General features: G+C 36.6%; 1 protein-coding gene across 7 annotated transcripts in view; it reads left to right on the top strand.

The window, feature by feature from the left end:
- crtc3 (CREB regulated transcription coactivator 3) overlaps positions 1 to 24,655 on the top strand; it is a 59,427-nt gene that overhangs the window by 13,030 nt on the left and 21,742 nt on the right. For 5 of the 7 annotated variants that reach the window (XM_038308469.1, XM_038308471.1, XM_038308468.1 and 2 more), the window contains exons 2-5: positions 1,626 to 1,736; positions 5,964 to 6,092; positions 7,508 to 7,569; positions 22,415 to 22,477. In XM_038308469.1, the coding sequence (XP_038164397.1) occupies positions 1,626 to 1,736; positions 5,964 to 6,092; positions 7,508 to 7,569; positions 22,415 to 22,477 (365 nt within the window). The remainder of the gene's footprint in view (positions 1 to 1,625; positions 1,737 to 5,963; positions 6,093 to 7,507; positions 7,570 to 22,414; positions 22,478 to 24,655) is intronic. The other 2 variants (XM_038308472.1, XM_038308473.1) reach the window with 1 other exon arrangement.

The following is a 24,655-nucleotide window of genomic DNA, read 5'->3' as shown; positions in this document are numbered from 1 at the left end:
TTTCTGTTCTATAAAAGTGGTAGAAAGATACAAGTAAATCTAAACAATGAATGTATAAAAAATATATCAGCAAAATCTCTTATATTCAACAACAAAGAATACTTAAGCAAATTGTGCAAAATAGAAATGAAAAAATAAAAATCATATCAGATTTATAGTTCCCACACTGCAGATATATTAGAATCTGTCCTTAAATTACAGTCAAACTAATTTACACAGTAACAGATAAAACCTTTAGATAAATCAAACATTACCCGCCACATATCTGACTCAATAACCATGAGGACAACTATTTTCATTACCGTAATTTCAGACCGAACTGTTCAAACTTGTATTATATTAAACTGAATTTGTTGGCTGCATAACGATGAGTCTTGGAATCCGACCAGACCTCGGCGCCGCGTTATCCCGTCATCGACCTTTGAATCTGGCCTTCAAAGGACACATCCCATAAATTCGAACACAGCCATAGTCTACAGTCATGGAGTTAACTAAAAAAAAGGCGTGGTATTTGGTGACTTGTACACTGTGTGACACACGCTAATATACACACCTTCATATGTTTTGTTTTTTATCATTGAAAGCTTCAGCCATTGGCTACATTTAAAAAGACTTGTGTTTTCTACAAGGCTTTAGTTTTTGTTTTGACAATTATTATTCATGTGTGTTTCCACCCCGTTTTTGCTTCTGTTGTCATTAAACTGTCACAAGTACAGAGCAACAAAATGAACTCTCCTCTTTTAGCCCATCCCCATCCAAGGGGATGGGGTAAATGCAGAGCCCGGGGAGCAGTTTGGGGTTACGTGGCTTAACCCCACACCGTTGAGCTGAATGCTGTCTGGACTTAGCATAGTAGTCCAGGGCTCCTTTCCTACCCTGGATAGTGTTCTTATTGTTGACCCTAAGAAAGGTGAAGGGATAGGAGCTAAGATGTTGCACTTATATTTCCAAGTTAATTTGTTTCTATCAAAGTGGTTCCGATTTTTTTGTGGAGGCCGCCCTTCGTCCTGCTGCAAAAAGCTCCCGTTGATCCAGCAGTAATGTTCTTGTGGATTATGACTTTGATTGTAGGTTCAGGCAGAAAGCTCAAACTTTATATTTAATTATGTCTCTGTGTCACAGAACACGTCCATTTCCGGAATGATAGGACGGCCAGGATTTTCAGATGGTGGTTAGAAATCCAGACGACTGTTTAAACAGATGTGAATGTGGGACCTTCAGGCATCCAGAAATTAAATCCAATGATGGAGCAGACCTGTGGAAGACTGAAGCTCTCTTCCTGTTGCCCTGGCTTATTTACTTTGAATGTTCCATTATGTCGCTCATGCGAGCAGTGTGCCTCCATTTAACTCAAATGTTTTGACTCACTCAACCCATCACAACCTTTCAAAGCCATGATATTATCATCTTTTTTTTTTTTTTTTTTTTTTATAAATGTTTCATAGGAACAGTTTAGGGTTAGGAAAACTTACAGGAGGAAACATCCATGTGATTTTATAAAGCGTGTGTAAATGTCTGACTTTACCTGTTGCCCAGACGAAAGCAAGCATGATTAAAACATTAGCTACATCTTGCATAAGATCCTCACTCATGTTTTTTGTCTTTGCCTCCCTATGAATGCACAGGTGCAGTTTCAGAAGGTCCAGCAGCTTCGTTTGTCGCAGTCACGGGCGCCGTACTACGGAGGCTCCCTTCCAAATGTCAACCAAATTGGCAACGCCAACGCAGATTTTCAGGTTAGAAAATCAGAATGTGTTTGCAGAGGGTGAAATGTAATGTTCAGAGCTGAATCAAGGACACGATTTTCTGAAGGGTATTGTTCAGTATATCAGCCAGCTCAAAGACTTTCATCTTGGCTTTAGTTTAATCCACTGCAGTTATTTTTTTTTCTTCTGATGATTTTAGAACCTTTAGAACAGTCTATTGTAAAATCAGATGAAGAATGTTTTTCTTATTTCAGCTGTTTGCATATGATAACATCTACATCCCTGTAGCTTCATGAATTAACCAGAGGCTATTTTTCCTTTTATGCATGGTACTGGAAATTAAAGCAAGTTTAACTATGTATTTTAACTGGATAGAAGGGATAAATGAAAGACATGAAACATGGAGGTTTTCTTTTGAATCTTCTTATCTTGAGGCCATGTTCTGCCAGATCAAGGCCTCTCTCATTTTTTTCTCTGCCAATTCTGACCCACAGCCTCTCCAAATGTCTAATTCTACTTTAAGAGCAGCTTTTTACAGTGAACTAAACTCACATGGAGTTATTAAGTTAGCTAGAAACTATGAATAATTTAGATGTTTGAGATCTAAGATCAACATATAAATCCTCAGCAGTCCTTAAAGGTTTTCACTCCTCTTTTTATTTTAAACATTTTTCTTAGTGTTTTTTCTTAATTTTAAACATCTTTCTTAGTTCTCTGTTTTCCTTTATTTTAAACACTTTTCTTAGTTTAGTTTTTTTTTTCTTTATTTTAAACATTTTTCTTAGTTTAGTGTTTTTTTCTTTATTTTAAACATTTTAGTTAGTTTTGTGTTTTCCTGTGGTGGCAGAGTTTCTCTGTTGTACAGCCCTCTGTATCTGTGTCAGCTCTCTCAGGAGTGCTGGGAGTCTGTCCAGGTAAAGGCGGCCTTTTTTTTTTTCTTTTTTTTTTTTTTTTTTAAGAATTGTCGTTTTAAGTAGAGCTGGGATTGATTTCTGAACTTAAATCCTGAAATCAATCCAATCCAAGTGGAAGAAAGCTCCTCAAAGAGTCCATTTATCCTTTCTTCAGACTCTCACAAAAAAAAAAGAAACAAAGTGGTTGCTAGATTTGTTAGTATAAGCACCCTGCCTAATGCGGTACTCTATGGCTCCTTAAATAGAAATGAAAAATCTATGTACCCCAAATGTTAATTACAGAATTTTAAAGATATTTCTGTATTATCCTTGTTATTTCTGATATTATTTGTAGCACCAAAGAGAAACAGCCTGTATCTTGTTGGAGTGTAAATAGAAATGCATGTGGGATATTTGTTTACCGTAGTGACAACAAAAACTTCTTTGAAAACTTTTCCTCAGGGCATTAAAGAGCCTTTGATGTGTCCGATTGATGATTTGTAATAATCCAAATCAGTATTAGAGGGAGAAAAACTTCACGTGAGCCATTGATCTAAAAAGGGGCTTTTTAGCTGTCATGGTTCAAGCTTTAGCTGGCAGGAAATTAAGTCAATACATCCTTCAGACTGGCTGGTAGCAAGGATAGTTGGATGTGTTGACCAGGCCTCAAATAACTAACCTTTAATGCATTAACATAAGAAGTGCTGCAAATAATGATTATTTTGCAAATCAATCTGTTGAATATTTTTTTTTTGATTAATCGATTAATAATTGGATAGCCAATGGTTCCTGTTTTACCTAACCTTTAGCCAAATCCAAAAAGGCAGCATAGCAGCCGCCTTAGAAACTGAACGCTTCAGCCACGGCCATACAACCAGTGACGTCACACCAGGACAAGAGACGGTGTTTTGTTTTTTATCAATACATTTCTGCTGTTATCTGTAATGACACAGACGTGTAGTATTGCATTGCTCTCAAAAGCCTAGTGGGCTTTTAGAGTGGCCTAAAAAGAAGCCTGAAGTCTAGACGGATTTGGAAGAAAAGACAATTCAGCTTTCTACAGGAAGAGCGACGCGGTTGCAAAGTAAAACGGATTCACTTTGGGGCAAAGGCAAATTATAAATCTCTTAATCGCAACAGATTGATTGACTGCCTCAATCCGTTTACCCCCGTTTTGCTGACAGCACACATATAGCAGGCGGGATAGACTGGGACATAAACGATCAATAAAACATTTCAATAAACAGAATACCTTACCTACTATAGAAGTACAGAGGAACAGAAAATTAAATAGCGATTATCTTTTAGCCTAAAAAAACCCAACAACAACAAGGGACAGAGCAGAAAAAGCAGAGTTTATCACTCTACCCTCTTTATGAACAAAAAACCTTCAAGAAGCTTCAAGAGGCAAGACAAATTTATCTGTTTAGGACAATTAAGTGCATGGACAATTTAAAGTGCTTTATATGATTTAGATGATAAAATAGAGGAAAAATAAAAGCAGAATAAATTCAAATAAAGATAAAACATGTAAAAGAAATAAAACAATTGGTACACAACCTTAAACTAATAATGCCTCAGTAAACAGTTTGACTTCAGCAGTCAAGGTGGTTCTAAACAAATTGGTTTTCAACTTGGACTTAAAAGAATTCAGGCTCTCAGCACTTTTACAGATCTCTCTCTGAGAATCACCTCACACTGTCTCACCCAGTAGCCTACCTATTTAAGGCACCCCACAACCTTTATTGCAACATTTTCATTTTCTTTCAACACAGTTTTCATTATATTTTAAATAAAAAAGTTCTCTTTCTTCTCTAGTAGGAGTATGCTGCTACAGGCTGGTAATGAAGTTAGGCTTTGCGTTGTAGTTACACAGTCTATTTTTTATGTGTTTTTATAAAATATGTTATAACCTGACCCAGTCAATTCAGGATATTGTTTCAATATATGGGGCACTGGGACAGAAGTGGAAAAAATCTGTACAGATGGGGATCTACTTGCGCTGTGCAGAAGAAACTCTCTAAGAACTGAAGTCAGTGCAACCAGTGTGATCTCTGCTTTAGTGTTATGGAATCAAAAACTCTAGAATAGCTCTGCTGTATTTTAACTTTGAATAATCTTTTAAGTCTTTTTTTACCATGGAACATGTAAATTACTTACAGTAGGTCTACAACAATTTGGCAATTTGGTTAATAGGCATTATTATCATGATTATTATTTGCAATAGATAGCTGGCAAGGCTCCAGTAGTATCTATAAATAGCTCAACATGTGCATTAACAGCTGAGACGTATCGGGCCCAGCTTTTAACAGACTTTCACCTACCATTGTGAAAGTCTGTAGATGTCCAGAACTATCTCCTTCCCGTTTCCTCGTCATCCCCATTGGCTCCGTCTTTCTCCTCATTTTCCTACTCTGGTCAAGCTTCAGGCTCAAAAATAAGAGGCAGCAGTTGCACGTCCTGTTCTTCAAGTGAATTCTACTTGTGATCCGTTGAAATACCCTCACTTAATGAAGATACATAAGTGTTTTCTGTGGCTATCCATTTCAGTGTTTATATCAGCCATGTTGGTTAGCCAATGTCCCGGAGTGACGTCACACCTCCGGGTTTGGTATGACCAAAAAAACAGTAGCAGAAAAAAAGGTTTTTTTTTTTTTTTAAGTTTTTTTTTTTTTTAAAGGTATTTTAAATCACTAGTATCTGAATATCAGGAGACTATAGCTTAGACTTAAATTTTAGTCCAATCCACCTGGAGTGTTTGTTGCTGGAAAGTTTAATATCTGTCTCATTTGGTGGGAGATCACAGTACCAGTTAAAGTCCCAGTAACTTTTAGTAAGCTGCTTTTTTTTTTCTTCCATGCCTCCCGACCAACAAGCTGGTATGTCGATGGTATCTACATGGTCGTTATGGACACTTGGTAGCCCCCAATCTGCCACAGTTGGCTGCAGATCTGTAGCGGCCACCCTTGTGTATTTTTTTCCATCCTCCTCAGTGTGGCCAGATAAAGTCAGGCTTCTCTAAAATCCACTAAACTACAGATTTTGGCATATTTTTTTTTAGTTTTTTTAGCATCTTTTATCTCCCTTTTTTGAAAGGAATCCAATCTAGTTTTTCCCATTTTGAAAAGTGGCCAATTGAAATGTCTACAGGGAGCATAAAGTAATGCTTTTTAATCTGATCAACTTAAAAAATAAACAGAGTGAAAAAAATCCCTTGTGGAACTGTTAGTGGTGCCAATAAATGTGAAGCTTTTTAATTTGGATAAAAATGTGTCAACATGGGATTTTTCTCCACTCAATTTAAAGTGGGTCTAACTCATCGGTGGTGTGTGGTGTAAGCAACATGATCTTGTCTCCTTCACAGGGCTGCTTCCCCTCAGGGTTGGACTCAGTCAGAGGGACTCGCCACCATGGGCTGGTGGAAAGAGTCCACAGGGACCGCAACCGCATCAGCTCTCCTCACCGCAGACCGATTGACAAGCACGGACGGCATATATCCTTCCATACGTCGTTCAGGGACAGTTGGAGGCTCCTCTAACACATTTCTGTCTGATGCAGAGGTTTTCATGATGAGTAGTGAATCTGATGCTTCCATGTGGCTGGTTCTGTTCGATTGTGTTTACAGCGTGCTCCGCAGTGTGACGACAGAGGTGTAGGCAACTGTATTGTTGCCTCAGGAGTGGAATTAGTCATTAGGATAAATGTGACGCAGAAACACTGTTCTTACTATTTTAGGGCGAGAGGAGTATATTCAAAGCATGTTATGAATGCATGGCAGATAATAATGTAGTGTAGATGAATGTAAAGCAGTGGAGCCACAGCATTTATTATTTGTCATGAAGTCTTCCTCATCGCTTAACCTTTCCTCATGCTTTCCTTCTGCTGTTAATAGTTGACTGTAGCTGAATATTATGTGCTTGTTTGGATTTTATAGTTATTCACTGAGCAGTTTAGATTTGAATCGTATTTATCCTAATAATTTCTATTGGGACCAGTTTTTTTTTTTTTACACATGTTGTCCTACCAGCTGAATATAATGAGGATTATCATTTTAGCAGTAATACTGGTATTATTTTCGTTTTTAATTGAGACTATCTTGTGCTGCTCCAATTTCCTTTGGAGACAGCCTTACAAAAGCAATTTATCCCTCCCCTGTTTAATGAACCAAATCTTTGTGTGTTCAGTTTAATATCAATGTCTGCTATGACCTTGTCAATGATCGGTGTATATGTCAGCGCTACCATTGGGGATGGGTATTTCTGTTCTGTTTAAGGTTTATTGAGATTCCCAGCCTGATCCCTATTTAATGGTTGGATATTTGCCCAAAAAAAAAGCCCAGGTGTTTTATGGATTAAAGGCGTGCTTATATTGTTTTGTTCTGTGTTTGGCGAAAGCTCAGCAGTGGTATTAGTCCTCTCCACTTTGTGTTTGTATATGTTTTAGGTGCTTATCTCATGTTTCGTGTTGAATGTGATGAGTGGCAACAGGCCTCCAGGCTTCTAAGATCCTCCTCCCACTGATAACAGTTGAAGTACAATTTGAAGAAATGGCTCACAGCTTATTTTATTGGTGAAGTTTCTCCTGGTGAACAGCTCTTTTTTTTTTTATTAGTGAATTGGTGCAACTAGCTCTGTAACAGTTTAACTTTAAGCAAGATGAAACATGTTTTTTTCCATTCCATACCAGGCTTCCAGAAATCATTTGAATAATTCTCCTGAACTATTATTAACTAATTATGAAGAAAAACTTTAGTACAGTAATATTTGTGGGCAATAAAACCTAATTGCACTGATTTTCAGCCATATAGTGTTAAAAAAAAATCTAGAAACACCCTCCAATATTTTTTTCCTGAAGACCTCAAAGGAATTGTTTTTTTTTATATTGATCATTTCCTTAACACAAACTCACATGGAGAGCTCACCATACGGACCAGTGTACCTGTCACCCCCACCAGACAACAGCTGGAGAAGGTAAGACCTACTTTAAAGTTCCTGACAGTAGCTTTATGGTGTTTATTCTGCTTCCTCTCACTGCCATATTTTGGACCAGGGACTGTTTCCACCTGCCAGCCTGTTTCCTGTATCACTCTTCTCTGTTCTGATCCAGAAAACAGCCTTTCTTAATGTGAAGGAAAGTCTGTGTGAAAGGTGGAGCTGTTGGTATTTGTTGTTTCTACTCAAATGTTTAAAGTGTGAGAATGCTGTGTTTACCACATGGAAGCTGAAAGTGTTTGACAGGTAGCCTTTTCCTTTAAAGGTCATGCCCAGCAGCAGCTTCCCCAGTGTTGGGGGATTTGGTCCTGTCACTGCCTCATAGTGCGGTATCTCTGAACTACATGAGATGTGAAATTGTTGAACACCATGCTCAACGAGGTGGCCCTGTTAGACACCAGCTTTTCTCTCTGTTCCAGCTCTTATTGTGCCCACATAGAGCAGCAGTGTATTGGTAGGGAGCTTTCCTCTGTGTTTACAAGGGAGTGAATTATGGGCCTGTGATAAAAAGCCGGGCCAAGCTCCTCCCGTTCACTCCCCATCAGCCTTGCTTTGTCTCCACTCTTGTGTTTAGTATGCTGCCTTGGCCAACTGCCAATCACCCTGCCTTGTCTTCATCCACGGCGCCGACCCGGACGCAGGCCAAGCTCAGCACTGAGCGCATTCTAACAGCTTGTACTGTAGAAGTAAATAAGGCCTACACCCTCTCATTGTTGACGACACAGAACAGGTTGGCTGACAAATGTCTTTACGGAGCTATCAGACGTCAGCGCTCTCAGGCATAGTGGGATCCCGTGAGACATGTAAAGCACTGCAAGCTGATTTGTTTATTTACAAAGGCAGGGTTCATACGCAGTGTTATAATAGATCTCTCTGTCTATCTATTGGACTGGACAATAATTCAATATCAATGTATTTCACAATATAATTTAATTCAATATCTGCCATGACTTTCAAACACGTGTCCAATATTTCAATATACGTCATAGTCTGTGAATGCAGATATTGTCACAGACTGAGGTTCCAGTTTTTATGTTTTTGTTATTTGAAGCAAATATTTCTAAAATGTAATGTTGAATGAGTTACATAACACAGTAAAAATATTTGTCATAGATGTGCATCTGTTGTGCACATCATTGGCAAGCTGAGGCTTTTTTCTAATTTCTATTTATTGAAAACAAAATAATATTGCGCCCTGCGATGGTCTGCCAACAGCTGGAGATGGGAACCAGCAGCCCTAGTCACCCCAGCAGGGTTAAGCGTGATGGAAAATGGTAATGCTGTGATATCAGTTTTGACCATATTTTCCAGCCGTTACATAGTTATATATAGATGTATACATATATGTATACATTTTAAAGAAGTAAGGTAATTATATATTTTATTAACCATTCTTGGAGACTTATTTCATGCTGCTGCTACAGAGGTCGTCTACCAACTTTTTAGTGACCTCGGATTAATCTTTATTACTAATAATTAGACAAAGAAAAAGTGACTTTTTCCCCCTTACTCCCTAAAGTATTTAAACTACGGTTGAACGATTAAAAAAAAAAGGTTATTTGCGATTTTTTTTTTTTTTTTAAACCAACGTTGCGATTTTATTTAGATTTTCCTTTGCACTGACCACATACTTCTTCACCCTAGGGTTTCGTTTTTTTTCTGATCTTGAAAGGTTGCCTGTCCAGAATTCATTATTGCAGGTCTCACTGTAACTTTTGTGTGTGATTCTTCAATTAGAAAATTGTGATTTGTTATTTTGCAATTATATTGCAAAAGCAATTGATTTAATAATTTCAAACTTTAAATATGAAATGTATTTATAAAGTGCCATCTCCGGGATGACCAAAAAAACGTAAAGGCTGCGTTCGAATTTATCGGATGCATCCTCCGAAGGCCCAATTCGAAGGCAGATGACGTCATAGCGTGGCGCCGACGTCTGGTCAGATTCGAAGACTCCTCATTATGCGGCCAACAAATGCGTCCATCTTTTTGCCCGTTTTGAAGGACGGGTCCGGTGTATCCTATCTAGCCTTGGTTATGCGAGACCAAGCAAGCCAGCTGCTCTGTGATCAGAGGAAAAAGTAACATGGCGCCAAACTGTGGTGAATATCAGTTAAGTTTATAATACAAGTATTTGAATAGTTCAGTCTGAAATTAATAAAAATAGTTGTCCTAGTGTTTATTGAGTCAGATATGTGGCGGGTAATGTTTGATTTAATTAAAGGTTTTATCTAAATGGGAAATAAATGGGTTTTGCTGTAATTTATGGAAAGATTCTAATATATTTGCAGTGTGGGGACTAAACATCTGATAAGATTTACATTTTTTAATTTCTATTTTGCTGAATTTGCTTAACTAAGTATTTTTTGTTGTTGAATTGAAGAGATTTTGCAGATATATATATTTTTTATACATACATTGTTTAGATTTACTTATACCTTTCTTCCCATTTTATAGAATGGATTAGAAAATCCCTCTATTGTCCCACAATGGGGAAATTCCGGTTTATACATTCATTGTTTAGATTAACTTTCTATCCCTTTTATAGAACAGAAAATTTCTTTATTGCCCTCCAATGGGAAAATTCACAACAGCAAAAAGATTATTGAAAAAATCGTCACACAAATGTGGACCTTAGAAAAATGTATAATAATAACATAATAGTGTGGAGTTAAAACATAAACAATAAAATACTGTACTGTAAAGTGTTTTAACAATATATAAAACTGTGCACCTGGAGAATGAATAACCAATCTACAGCTATGAACGTTTTTACAGTAATAGATATTTGAATATGTTGCTGCTATATTATTAAAGCATGTTATTGAAGAGACTAAGGTTTATATCATTACATTTGCTTTTATTTGTTCATGCTCCTGGTGGTTGTCACCTTTATTCCACTCTGTATTCTCATGAGTGCAGTCTTTGTTGAACTTTACAATTAAAATATCCCCTAAAAAATGTAAAAAGAAACGGTTTTGAAAGTTTGGTGTTCTGCTGAAGGGTAGCCCTGTTTGAATTTACAGCCAAAAGTCTTCTGGTCTCCTTATTTTCAAGGACTTCGAAGGATCCAGTCTAGGTAGACCGCGTCCTTGGAAGACGCAGCCCATAACTTCCAACGCAGCCAAAATGAAACCACTGTTATTCATGCATTCACTAAAAAAAGATCTCTCTGAAAGTTTAATAGTTTAGATTTTAACACTATTTGAACCGTTAGGTTTGATATGAAATAAAATTAATGTGGTTGGTTGCATATTACCTGCATATACACATAGAAAGTTGATCAAATATGCATCTAAGTGTTTGTATAATCTTTGGAAGGATACAATATAGCAGACACAGTTTATTTGTTATGGCGGAACACATTCAGCAGCATTGGCTGCGTGTTTCCTCTCTGCTCATTAGAAGCTTCCTGCTGTCGTCTCTTCAGTTACTCAACATTTATTTTCATGTTCTGTGACGATGGTTTGCAGAAAACTTCTCAGAATGTTAAAGCATCCAGTTAATTCTCAGCTAACTTGTAACTATCAATTTTTGACCACTATTGGCTTTGAGACTGTGAAGCTGTCCTGTTTGTTTTTTACACTCTGGCTCTGACAGAGCCAACCGGCCACTGGAATCAACCTTCACTGACATATTTATTCTGCTTGTTAACAGATCAATTAAGAAAAAAATGGCAACAAATCTTGCTAAAGCATTGGAAGATACAAAATGAATTAAATTGTACAATTTTAGTTGGACATTTTAGATGGATTAGATATTGATCCCACTATGAGCACAAAATGGACTGCAGAGTTTTTCTATCTTGGTTCTAAAACAAGAAAATACTTTAACAATAATAAAAAAAAAGATTTCTGAAGATATTTTAAACCTTTATTAGAACTAAAGTAATCAAACTTTTTGCTCACTTTGTAAAACCGTTTGTAAAGTCCATGCTAAAATTGTAAAAAGTAAATTCCTATGAATGACCAATCCTTTTCAGAAAATATGGAAAATACACCATAATATCATCTGCTATATAAAGACTGTAGTTTAACAACAGTTTTGGATCTTTTGAGGCTGAAATAATAAGTAATACAAAATACCACTTTATCCTTAGTTATCACCTACATTGCCTCAAATAAGCTTTCAAGTAAATTAATCTGAAAAAAAGTTTTATTTGGAAATATTAGAAGTTTAAATCATAAATTAAATTGTATTATCTACTAAAGAAAACATCCAGGACGAAGGGTCATTTGGTTCTTTAAACACAGATGTAACCCAAAAAACATTAAGCAAACATGCATGACCTTAAATGTGCATTGTGCAAGCTTAAAAGTTTTTTTTTTTTCTCTATATATGGGCCGACATGTAAAATGAGCTTTTCACCATTTGCCCCGGTTGCCTCTCTAAGCTCCAGTAGTCAGTTGGTGAGATAATGATTTGGGTCAGATTCTCTGGGTGTGACATGATGTGCTCTCTTGTTTACGTAGCTACTTTGTTGAGTCTCCACCATAGAGAGAGAACAAGGGAGACGGTTTAGGAAGATATTGGATTATTTTCCAACAAGGAGAAAGCTGAGATCTGCCTTTGAAATGGCCCTATTTTTAATAAAAGGTCTCCATTCAAAATCACTTAGATATCTATAACTTTCTTACCCGAGATGACATATTTCTTAGTGAAAGATTGGTACAGACTGTTGTGCTTTCCCATATGCATGTGCACAAAACTGGTGTCATTTTAACTTGTTGCCAGAGGAGGCAAATGTCTGGAGCTTGCACTGTGCTCCTTTACATGCATGTTAGGTTGTAAACATTCATAAAGACAAAAAAGATTAGATTGTTTAATTAAACGCTCAAGTGATACTGGATCCAGTGAACACATGGAAGATTTTAAAGAGCTATTGTTTGTAGCTGTATTTAAAGAAAGAACGGGATATGGGGCTCACCTAAATTTACATTTCTATGTGTCCAAAATACAGCAGATATCAATTTGCTACACTTAACAAACAGGTCTAAGCAAATGCAGATTTACAGAATCTTATGTCGTCTAAATCCAGTTCAAACAATTTATTATAAATGACTTCTAGTCATAAGAGCAAAATACAATTAAAAAAGTTTGCAGTCCAACTCAGTCCTATTAAAAATGCAACTCTAATTATTTTACCTTGGTAATGATTTCATAATTGGGTACAAAGTGATCTTTCTAAGGAAGGCCAGCTGATTACAATTCTTCATCCTGTGCAACCATTTAAGCAACAGTGGAAAGCAATTGCTTCCCTTCAAAATTAAGCACCTTCTGTCAGCTTCAAAAAAAGGTTTCAGGTTTTTTGAAGGGTTTATTATTATTTATACTAGCTGGATAAATTAACTTATTGTTTTCAGAGTCTTTGAAATATTAAGTCCTGAATTTATAGAGCTCTTAAAAAAAACATCTAAACAAGTAATTCAGTTAAATGGAACATGTTGAGGAACATTAAAAGCCCTTCTGAGCAACTATGTATTGTTCTTTCAGGAGCATTACATTACAGCGTTACATTCTTTATCTCATACTCCTTTATATAAACTGTAGTATTTTTTTTTTTTGAATATTGTTATTTTATCTTTTCCATCTCTCCCAAACAATATTCTCTGCTATCTTTCTGCAGGCCATATTGAGCCTCCTCCTCCGACCTGCAGCAGATTGCTGTCACAGCATGCATCAGGGGTAAACTTCCTCTGTAGCTGTGGACTTCTGGCCCGTATGGCCCGTAGAAAGACAGGGAGACTGGGATGAACTGACTGAGTTCAAACATGTAAAGTATTTTTTTAGAGCAACCAGGTTCATCTGGGTGATGTCGGGAAATGTACTTTACTATTAATTGAAACACCAAGATAACATACCGGTAACCGTGTGAGGTCACTTCTAAAGCATATAGATGATTTAGCTTTAAAGTACTTAAGTTAACAATTTAGTAATAAACGTTAAAAACATTTTTTCAGTTTTAAATATGAGACTCTGCCACTTGCCATTCTTAATACTTACACTTTTAGGGTGGGCTTTGTAGAAATTAATACTTTGAATAACCTATTTTGAGTGGTACATTTTAAAAGTAATGTATTGGTAGCCATGTTGAATTTCCTAACACAGAAAGGAAAAAAAAAGAAATAATAATTGTATTTTATTGATCTCACATTGGAGAAATTTACCTCTGCATTTAACTCATCCCCTTTGGGAGCAGTGGGCTGCCATTGTGCGGCGCCCGGGAAGCAGTGTGGGTTAAGGGTCTTGCTCAGGAACCTAGAATGCAGGCTGTGGGGATCAAACCGGGTACTTGCAACCTTCTCACAAGCGCACTGCTCTAACCACAAGGCCAACACTCCCTAAAAAGAGTTTTGCGTTTTAAATGAGATTGTAGTTTATTTTACTGCAGTATGTAATGTAGTGCAGTTCATTTCTCTTTGTTCATCTATTAAAGAAGTTGATGGATGGCATGGGGGGTAGGGGGACTTTCCTGTAAACCAAAGGGGGTCCCACAAACGAGAGTTGGGAAACCACAGCTCTGTTGAAATGCTATCGATATGTGTCATGATCTGGAACATCTCACTACACAAAACAATAAAAGCTGTTTTTTCTTGTCTGAAGGATTTAACCCAGATTAGGCTCCATCATATTGAGCTTTAAGTGAACTCTAATGCAGTGCACTAAAATCTCTGCTGAGAATAAGGATGCAGCGCAGTATTGCAGAGGAAATGGGGAAACTTACAGTTTCAGGATTTAGTGTTTGCAAATGTTCATTTACGAGAGTAACACAGGAGTTTGTTGAAAGTATACAAAACAAAAAAAAATGGAGAAAAAAAAATTCATATCCAGACATCATCCATGTGAAGTGTTTTTGCTCTGTGAGTTGTTGCATTGAGAAACAGATTCCCCGCTTGTCCATCTCCCTGGAGAGAGGGGCGGTAAGTGTTTACATTGCCAGCTACATCTGCACATCATTACTGTTAGTCAGCTGTGGACAAGAACCAAAGAGCAGTTTTAACTAGTTCACTGCTTCAAATATCGGCAAGTCCAATCACACCAGGAGCAACAGGAAATATAATCAATGTGGTGCATTTATTCCCCACACAGAATATGTTCTTAAAGTCCAAAACTGATATCTAGAGACTTGCCTGTGACACTTTTTCTATTACAAATATAGAGACTGAGTAATACCAACGACAGCAGCAAAAAGACCATTTAAGGAGATTAAATACTCCCTTTTGACCCATGAAAAACGAATCAATGTTGCAAAACAGAAATAAACTAAGAAGTTGTATTAAGCAGTACTTGCTACAACCCCCTCCTCTTACATTTCACAAGTTTTTATCTAATATAACGTTTCTCTTTATAAAAGATAGGCAGCTGGATTCCTCAGGGCAGATTTCTTTGCATATTTTCCCTAACTGGATACATCTGAATATAAAGGATTGACCATTGCCAGACACTAACAGAACTGTAGGATGTGTTGAGGGGTTAAGACAGCAAAGGTGTGCTGAAGCAGATACTATCAAAGCATGCAGTGCACCTTCCCCTCTGGGAAGAGGACTTCCAGCCTCTACTCTAGATGGTCAATGATCACAGCTCCTCTGTCTAATGAAATGTATCTGTGTTTTAGATAACTATCCTGAAGAGTAATAGAAAAAGAAAGAGGCAATAAAAAGTTAATTTCAAACTACTTCAGTCCCATTAAGTTTTGTTATTTTTATGCATTTACTATTTGTTTGGACAGAACACATTTTTCACAGTTGGGCTGTAGATGGCATCAATGCAAACCTTTAATCGTCCTCCTTACCATGTTGACATAAATATTAATTCCTTTTTCAAGACAGTTTTGTCTCATTTGATTTTATTATTGCTCTAATGTTCATATGGGGATTACACATCTGCTTTACTTTAATGGTATGTTCTCCTTTCTTGCCCAACTTGAACAGTGGCATGAAGGAATGGGATTCTTTGTCACACAGTATTTACATAAAAACAGATAGTTTGAAGTTTGTTGTATTAATCATATACATAATTTTTTAAATAAAATATATATAATATATATAATTCATAAAATTCTTACTTTTAGAGGGATAGTGGGATCTTTTTGAAATGGGGCTCTGGTGAGAAAGTTTGAAAAGTCGAATAAAGACAATTGTAAATCGTAATTACAGTAGGTCATACTTGCTTTAGCAGCTGTAATAGTTTTGTTTTTTTTTAACACAAAAAATAGAATTAAATCAAAATACTGGTAATGTTAGGGCTTCTTCTAGCTCCATGGTTATTTGGGAAGTTACATATGGATCAAGAACCAATTTTGTTAAATTTATAATCATCCTTCAAATCGGTAGAATTATCAGACAGCGTGAGATTAACTTCCACTATTATGCTGATGATACTCCGCTGTATTTGTCCACTGAAAAAAACTGGATGATTAAATGTTTTGCTTTTGAATTAATACAAGATAGACTTTATTGACTGTGAACCAATCTGTGAAAAATAAGCTGATTGTCGGCCACTTCAAATGAATGGCATTAAATTGCTTTCCGATAATGTAAAAAACGTTTCGTTTTTTTCTTCTCACTTTTAAGACTAAGCTTAAAATATTCCTTTTAGACAAAGCTTATAGTTATGCAGCTATAGGCCAAGGCTGCTAAATATTTCGCAAGAACCAAGGCCTTTTTTCTCGTTATAAAGGTTGTAATAACAAGAACTTTCCTTTTACCTTCAGGGATTCATACCTTTTGTCGTCATAGTAGCTTCATCCACCCTAACATTCTGCTTAGCTGTGAAACCATCCTGAAGGGATGTTTTTAAGCTGAGCTGCTGCTGCCACCATCAGCTTCTATCATAGATGACAGAGTTGCACCTGATTCAAGTGCTAGACATTTTAAACTGTATGTGCTCTGTTTGGTCCTTTTTGACATTTAAACAGGCTCAGAGCCCATCTACTTAACTGTTTCTTTCCGAGACGGGGCCACATATGAATCTAGTTCATGGTTACCTTAACATGGAAAGCATGTATTGATCAGTGGTAATATTTTTCTTTTGCATGTCTGCTTCTCTCTTCTCGAATCCCCAGTTAGCATCAACAGAAGGCTGCTCACACTGAGCTTGTTCCGCTGGAGGTTTATTTCTGTTAAAAGGGAGTTTTGCCTCCCTACTGTCACTGCATGCATGTTTGGTGTGATGGATTGCTGTAAAGTAAACAATAGAATGCATTCAAATGTCTACTATTGCCCCATGCTCATCCAGGAGGAGAAAATTATGCAAATCATGAGCTCGAAGCAATCAGATGGGTTTGCTTATGCTTTGATTGAAATGATTGTAAAGTACCTTGAGATAAAATGTGCACTGAATTTGTGCTATGTAAATGAAATAAATAAAACAAAAACAAAAAACTGCATGGATTTAATATGTTGAAACGGAGCCAAACTTTCCAAGGTTCTGAATTATTGCTTTAAAAACAGTTTAAAAGTGATTCTAGGCTCTGTTCCATGAAGACTTGGACATAGTGGGCCAGTACTGAGACATGAACAAGCACAACAGAAATGCAAGGGAACAGTCCTTCACACAGCTTTTAACTGCTTCATGGCCAGCTTTCTGGTCGTTCAATTTATTTCCCTCTCCCTGGGTTTTCAGAGCATGGTCTGTTTTTATTTTTAGCTACAATATAAAGATTCCCAACTCGTTCATTTACATTGAGCTTGGTGTGGGGTATAAAGTTCTAATAGGGGTCTTGAGACATGAGGCCAGAGTGGAGTTCTGTGTACCCTCAGAGGCCATCTGCTTCAGGGTCAGAGCCTCAGTCCAGTCCCACGCTCTCCCCCTTGTTCATTCACCCATCTTTGGCCTGCTGTTCTTGTACCAACCTCTCTGGGGATAAACTTGCAGCCCGCACTCCCTGGAGAACCCAAAAACGGAGAGGCCTTCCAGCAGAATTATCTGAAACTTTTCCAACACTCTCTCTTCAGATTATGATGTGCTTACATTTCTGGATGCCATTTTAGTTGATTATTGAAAGGATATACTGATAATTTAAAACCAAAGACATTCTACACTGTAAAGCCACAACCTTTTAAATCAGAGATTCCATGTGACTTCAACAAATGTCTAAAATAAAGAGTGCTTGGTTGAAGAGGGCTGATCCTTTTTTGAAAATAAATGATGAAATATCTACACGGAAACCTTTTGTGAGTTAGGCTTGGAGGTTTGTCGTCAAGCTGGGAGTGTCACATCTACTGTGCATTCCATAACCTGCGTCATATATCTAAATATAAGTATTGAGTGCAGAGCCTACAGTGATGACCATCCCTTAGCCAGGTAATTTGACACACAGAGAGGGTTTTGTATTTTGCATGCTTTGTTTTTCAAATGCTCAGCAAATGTCATGGAGCATAAAAAAAACAGAAGACACCAGGTAAAGTGTCTTCTTAAAAGTGATTTAGCTCTGACCTCCAAATCTTTGCAATTTAACCAGTTTGCAAAAAACAAACATGGAGCATATCTGCCAATAGACCGAGATGCATTAGATCTGAAGCAAAATGTGTTTGTTGTCATAGTGATAATGAAAGTAAAGGCTCCTCTTCAAAATCTTCCAAAAAATCCTGCCTTAACTGCAACAAATCAATCACTTGGCTTAACAGATACAATAATTTCAGTTTTGCACTGAAGCGCATTTACTTCCTCTGTAAAAGTAGATTCCAGATACACTGGTGCTGACTTTAGTAAGATAAAAAAATAAAATCAGCATCAATGATCTAATGAAATGTCAGTCCTTACATTCTTCTTTGATTATCTTGCAATATACTTATCACTTTAATGAACAGTACTTTGATTTGTCTAGATACTGAAATGAGATATATAAATAAACTTGCCTTGTCTTGCAAAGTCACTCATAGAAAGTTGCAGCTACAACTCTACTTGAAAGAAAGAGCCCAAAGCCAAGTGCATGACTGCACAGTACTGTGAAAAAGTATACCATATTGCAGAAAGTATGTGTTCACTTTCTATGAATTGCATATGAACTTCCTTGAAATCCCATTCTTAAAGCCAAAGATTTCAATATGATGCTTTAGACCATTTAGCACATTTTTATGTTCAACAAAGATACTTTAAGTAGACGCATAAAGCAGTTTCTAATGAATGATTTTATCTACCGGTATCAAGAGAAAAAAGGTTCTTATATACCCTGGCCTTTTATAGAAAAAACTATTGCTCTTCATGTTAAACCATGAACTTATAGTGATTAGCCATGCTTTGGAAAAAAAAACTGTATCAACACCCTGAGTAACAGAAACAAGAAAAGTGGAATTGGTCTGAGTACATTAAATTAAAAGATCTCAGAAGGCAAAACTCAAACTACATTCATGTTAGCGAAAGTTCAGCAATAAAAAAGAAAAAAGAGTCCTCAGCATCATTGGTCCTAATTGGGCTGCAAAGCCATTTGATACAAATCCAGTGACAATCGCTATTCAAAAAAAGGAAAAACATGAAACATTGGTGAAACTTCCTAGGCATGGCCGGCCTACCAAAATCACTCTGACTGTTCTTCAGCAAACCTATAGCTCTTCACACCTCACTTACCTCAGTGAAGATCAGAGTCCAAGATTCAACTGCAAGAAATAAAGATGGAGCTTTCTTGGGATAGCTCCAAAACCACTGCCAAACAAAAAGAACACAAGGTTTTTTCCATTGCATGGGACCCACAGTGCCTAATGCAGCACCTTTTATATCTGGTGTAAAGCTAGCAGCATTTCAGCCAAAGAACAACATACATGGAGGTGATAGAATGGTGGAGTTCTGCTGTAATTTCTGGTACCATAAGTTCTGCTCTCTCACATATGATTTTAAATTAGAAAGTCCATCAGTGTTTGGCTGTAAGTGCAGAAACATTGAACATGATGACCAGGTTGGTTTGCATAGATTTTTATACTTAAATGAAATCCAAATTCCAAGCTGGATTTCTCGTGTGTGTTCACATGATCTATATCTTATGCTAACACAAGCTTGACATTCATAGTTTGAAGTTTAATAAACAAGCAAAAGTAGAAGAAATTCTTAAAGCAGGAAATACTATTTAACAGCTCTATATTCTGACAGAAACCTGTAAACCCAGAAACTACTTAATATTTGACATTCCTCCTGTTTTCTACTTGAAACAACGTTTTCTATGTACATGCTGTGGTGCAGACTAGTGGGTTCAGAAGGATCCTTATGGGTTCGTTTTCACCCCAAGGGCAAAAACTGGTTAATCCTGCTTGGTTGTCCTACATCGCTGTTGTTGATAATAACATAAAAGTCACCATGCTAACTTCTTATACCCGCAGAGATTTTCTTATTGTGATTAAAAACTTGTGTTTCAAGCTCCAGCAAAGAGGCTTAGACAATTTTCTTTATACCAGTTTTAGTCACAATCTGTTTTGCAGTTAGCCTGTTTTATGTCCTTTGTGCTCTCTGGTGGGTTTGTGTTACTTCTGGTTTAGGTTTTTTTTTCTTGTTTGTCTGCTTGTAAATAAACTGAATCCATTTTTTTCATAAACTAAATTGTCTGTATTCAGATATTTTCTTTTCAATATGTGGGGATGTTTAATAAACTGCAAAGGTTCAGCTGGGTTTTAGTTTTCTTGAAATGATTTTGGACCAAAACTAGAGCCAGTGCTTGTTTATCCATGGTTTTGATTGGTTTCCACTATCCCAGCCAAAAAAAAGGGTATAAAAAGGCACATCAAAGTGTCTGTCTTAATGGATTCTTCTGAGACCATTTAATCAAGTTAAAAGTTTTCTATCTAAGAAAATGTAGTTGTCTACAACCAGTCGTTGATTATGCAGGATTCGCTCTTCCTGGATACGCATGTGGTGACAGTTGAAATTTGCTTATATGGTCATTGACTTTGCAGCAATCCCTCCCCAAGAGCATGCATGCCTGCGGCGACTGGAGAGGAGAAGCTCCCTTTGAACAGGAAGGAACTTGCAGCAGAACAAGGCTTTGTTTGAGCAGCATTCTGCCAAGGCCAACATGGGGTTCACAAAGGCAGAAGCAGACACACAAAATTCACATAGAGCACTGATCCATAAATGATTTCTTTGTTAGAAAAGGTAAAACCAGCTCCAATGGAGGCTTCTTCTAAGAAACAGTTAAACAGATGAGCCAATTTTCTGGTCAAGGGATGTAATGAAGCACATATAGTCAGTCTCGTAGAAGCTGAGTCTGTAAATATGTCAGGGAGAGAAACAGGACTAAAAACAGAAAAACTCCATCATAAAAAGTCGACAGCAGCAGGCTGCTGATGCCTTCCTCCAGGATTCTATCACATCTAAACAGTGCACCAGGCCAGATGAAGCTTCAGTGATAAGAAAAAGCAGAGTTCATGTACAGAAAAAGTTATGTACAAGAAAAGAAGACACAAAAGGAAAGTACAATGTAGTGGCATAATAGTGGCAGGTAAAGAAAAGTATGACCAAAAACTTAAACTAATAAATTCTTATTGAACGGTTTAAATAGAACAGTCAATGGCAATACCAAACATATGGGTCTTTCGACCTTGATTTAAAGGAACATTGGGCTTTAAGCAATTATGCAGTGTTCTAAGGGTTTGTTTCAAATTAGGGCAGAGTAATAACTAAAAGCTGTTTTTCCATGTTTGGTTTTTGGTATAAAAATTAGACAAGGCTGTAATGTATTTTAGTCCAGTGATTTATAGAGTAAGGGAAATATGTCAAAGTCTAGTCTCTGAGTGTTAGGGCTTTAGATCTGGGATGGTTTGATCTACTTTCTTAGTTTTTGCGAGGATGTGGCACAGGAGCATTTTGCTCAGCATTTAAGGGAGGATTAAGAAGATGCAATTGCAGTAATTAATTCTACTAAAGATCAACTCAAAATTAGTTTTTAGGCATATTGTTGGAGAATAACATCCTGGTTAAAGCTGCACATTGCTGGTTACCACTGTCATTTGTACAGCTGTTGGTGAAGTCAATTGATCTTAAATAGTTTGATTTTCAGTCTCAAAATAAGAGCAGCAATTACTAGTTGCAATATTTAGCTCGTAAAGGTTAAAACTAGCGTTGTGTTGTTTGGCCAAAACATCAAAGTTGCGAATATTCATTTATCCAAAGTTTTGTTGAAGGGCTTCACTGTTCAAGGAAAAAGTGCTCACTTCCAGCTCCATGCATTGATCTGCATGCTAGATGCAACTTTCCCTTTCCTTCTGTGTATTATCAAAGCGACTTTAAGTGTATTACCGCCACCTTGATGGCTGGAGTGAAATAATATGTTATTCTGATTAAATAGAGCAAAAACAATATGGAGTTCCTCTGCTATTTAGAAAATGCATTTCAAAATGTGATCAGACTGCCAATGCAACCGATTTCCCTGCCCTAGTTTAAGCCCCTTTTTATTTTTGTTTTATAAATATTACAACTGCTGCTCTAGCTATATTTCCATCTTTCACTCGGACTGACCACATCAACCAGTCTGGTTTCATATAATTCACCTCATTGGTCATTTGAGAAGTTTCTGCATTTGTATTTTGTTCTTATGTTTTGTTGTGTTTTTTGCTTTGTTTTTTCTAAATTAGGAAATTGAGGATGATCTTAAACTGAGATCAAAGGGCCTTGCTCTCGTTAGAGCTCCACATCTTATTCTTCATAATTTGTAACAGTCCTGTGAATATATTTTTGTGTGTGTTTGTTTTTTCTAACAAGAGATGGTTATGTTATATATTTTCCAGGGTTTTTCTCCTGTCATCTTTCTCTCCAAACACCAACATGTTCTAATTCTTATCAGGGCTCTCCTCTTTCACCCAATAATTGTGTCTGTCCTGGTTTTCCTCTTTCTTCAAAGGGAACAACAGCCATGGACTGAGGAAAAACGGCCGGGGTTTAGATTAATATCACAGCTCAACAGGTGACCCATGACCCCCTTCGTCCCTCCAATCTCTCTTTTTTTCCTTAGTTTATCGCCTTTCCTCTTGCTCACACAGACCAACAGTTGTCATGTTTGTAAGTTTGCAATCTCTTCTGGCTTTGTAATTTGCTGGGTTTGTCTCGTGTAAATCTCCATCTGATTTTTATCATCTCAATAATCCTCTTCTTTCTTGGGTGCATTAATGTAGACATCCACAAGTCTCAGTGTGTAACAATGGATTTATGTTTTCTCCTCTTTTTAGTTTTTTGTAATCATCTTTTTAATCTGTTCTTTCTGAAACAATAATCTTTTTTCTCTTACTAACCATGCTTTAGGACTCTTGGCCCACACAGCTTAACACAAAGGCTTCTTTATTAATATTTTCTCTCTTTCAGCATTTTTTATTTTATTTCAACTGTATTTGTTGTTCTGGGCTTTATGTGAAAGTGAATGATAAGATTTTTTTATGTTTAAAACGCATCCGTCATGTTTTATGAGACTTATATTAATTCGATGTAATGTTTTACGCTTAAGAATTCCTTCTTTACTTGACAAGCAGTATCATTTTTACTGTAAAACATAAATATTTTAATTACACATAAAACTTCTCAGTTAGGTATCACATTTAAGGTTATTTGTGATATAATAACATTTTTAAGAATTTGTCTAACATTTAAAGGTATTGCAATAATTGTGTAATTTAAAATCTTCAACAAAAACATTTTTTTTCCCATACTTGAATTCATAACTAATAACTCAAAAAACATTAATTTGCAAAACTTATTTCCAGTTTCAAGGAACTTATTTTTAAACACAGGAAAAACCTAAATTAAAAAATCTGTGCAAAGGTTTATACTTGTTTGAATCTTCAACAGACACAAGTAGAAAGGTAAAATCTCTCAGCTATATTTACTGATCTACTTATCAACATCTGGAAACTGGTTAAAAAAAGTAAATGTAAAGTTATTGTGTTCATACAGTAGAAGCCCTGAAAAGTTCAGATTTTCTGTTGCATTTGGACCACTCATTCACCTGATAGCGAAGTTATTGGTATAAAAAAAACAGTGATTATCCCTGGGAACTGGACATCCAGATATTACTAGTAAAAGAAGAGGGACTGACATGTCCGCTATCTCTGTGCTACAAGCAACAACAGTGGATATGTTTTTTTTTTTTTTTTTTTTAAATAGTTGTTTTAAAATCGTAAAATCTGATTTATTCACTTTCATTATATTAAAAAACATTATTTGCCAACATTTATGACAAAATGGCTTGAGCCGCTTGCTTATATTGCCTAAAAAACAAAAGTTACTCATGTAACTATGGTTCTATGAATCATCGATGACCGCCAGAGGCGGTTCTTCAAGCACTGAATGATCATTCTTGCGCATGCGTAGGTCGCAGATGATTTTGAAATTCCCCCCAGACATTTTGTTTGGTCTGAAAAGTAGGACATGTCCGGGAAAAAGAGGACATCTGGCCACCCTAAGCTACGGCAACAGCTGATGTACCAGCGGCAATAACTGACCATGTATGCGTTTTTGGTATTGGTTTTTTTTTAAAGTCAAATCTATTCTTCAATAATTCATGCAATCTCTGATCCCATGCCCTCCACTCCCCCTGGCATGGGATCTTGCAGCACTTTTGCTTGTCTTAAATCAGATGCGCCCTGAAATTATATCAGTAATGATTGCTTCAATCATAGACTCTAATGTATTTTGAATTACCAGAAATCTTTTTAAAGATGTCACTATTATTGACGAAAATTATATTACAAAATGTATTGACACTGAATCATGGACCAGCTCTGGTTCTTCCTTTTAATCATGGGTTGGACTAGTAGAACTACCTGGAACATAAGCCCAGGAACCATTTTGCGATCCTGCGGTAACTTCAAACCTCTGGGAAAGTTTGGTTCCGTGGCGTTTTTTTAATGTTGATTTACCAGGTGCTTTCCCTCACTGTTCATAGAGAACAGAAGGTGGACCGACTAAAAGGCACCTTTAAGTTTATGTAAAGCTGTTTAGTTTTTTCAGTCTGGATGGAGACCAGCTCTAGTATGTGAACTTTTCTAAAAGTATATTTTTAAATATAAAATACTTAATAAATAAATACAAAATATTTGCTTATTGCTTGTGTCTGAGTTAAGGTTCTAACAAAACATATTAAGATAAGTAT

The sequence above is a fragment of the Cyprinodon tularosa genome, unplaced genomic scaffold (genome assembly GCF_016077235.1).
Source record: "Cyprinodon tularosa strain WSP-4 unplaced genomic scaffold, ASM1607723v1 ctg638, whole genome shotgun sequence".
NCBI classification, from domain to species: Eukaryota; Metazoa; Chordata; class Actinopteri; order Cyprinodontiformes; family Cyprinodontidae; genus Cyprinodon; species Cyprinodon tularosa.
Note: the sequence above shows the minus strand (reverse complement) of the source record. Positions and strands in the feature narration are given on the sequence as shown.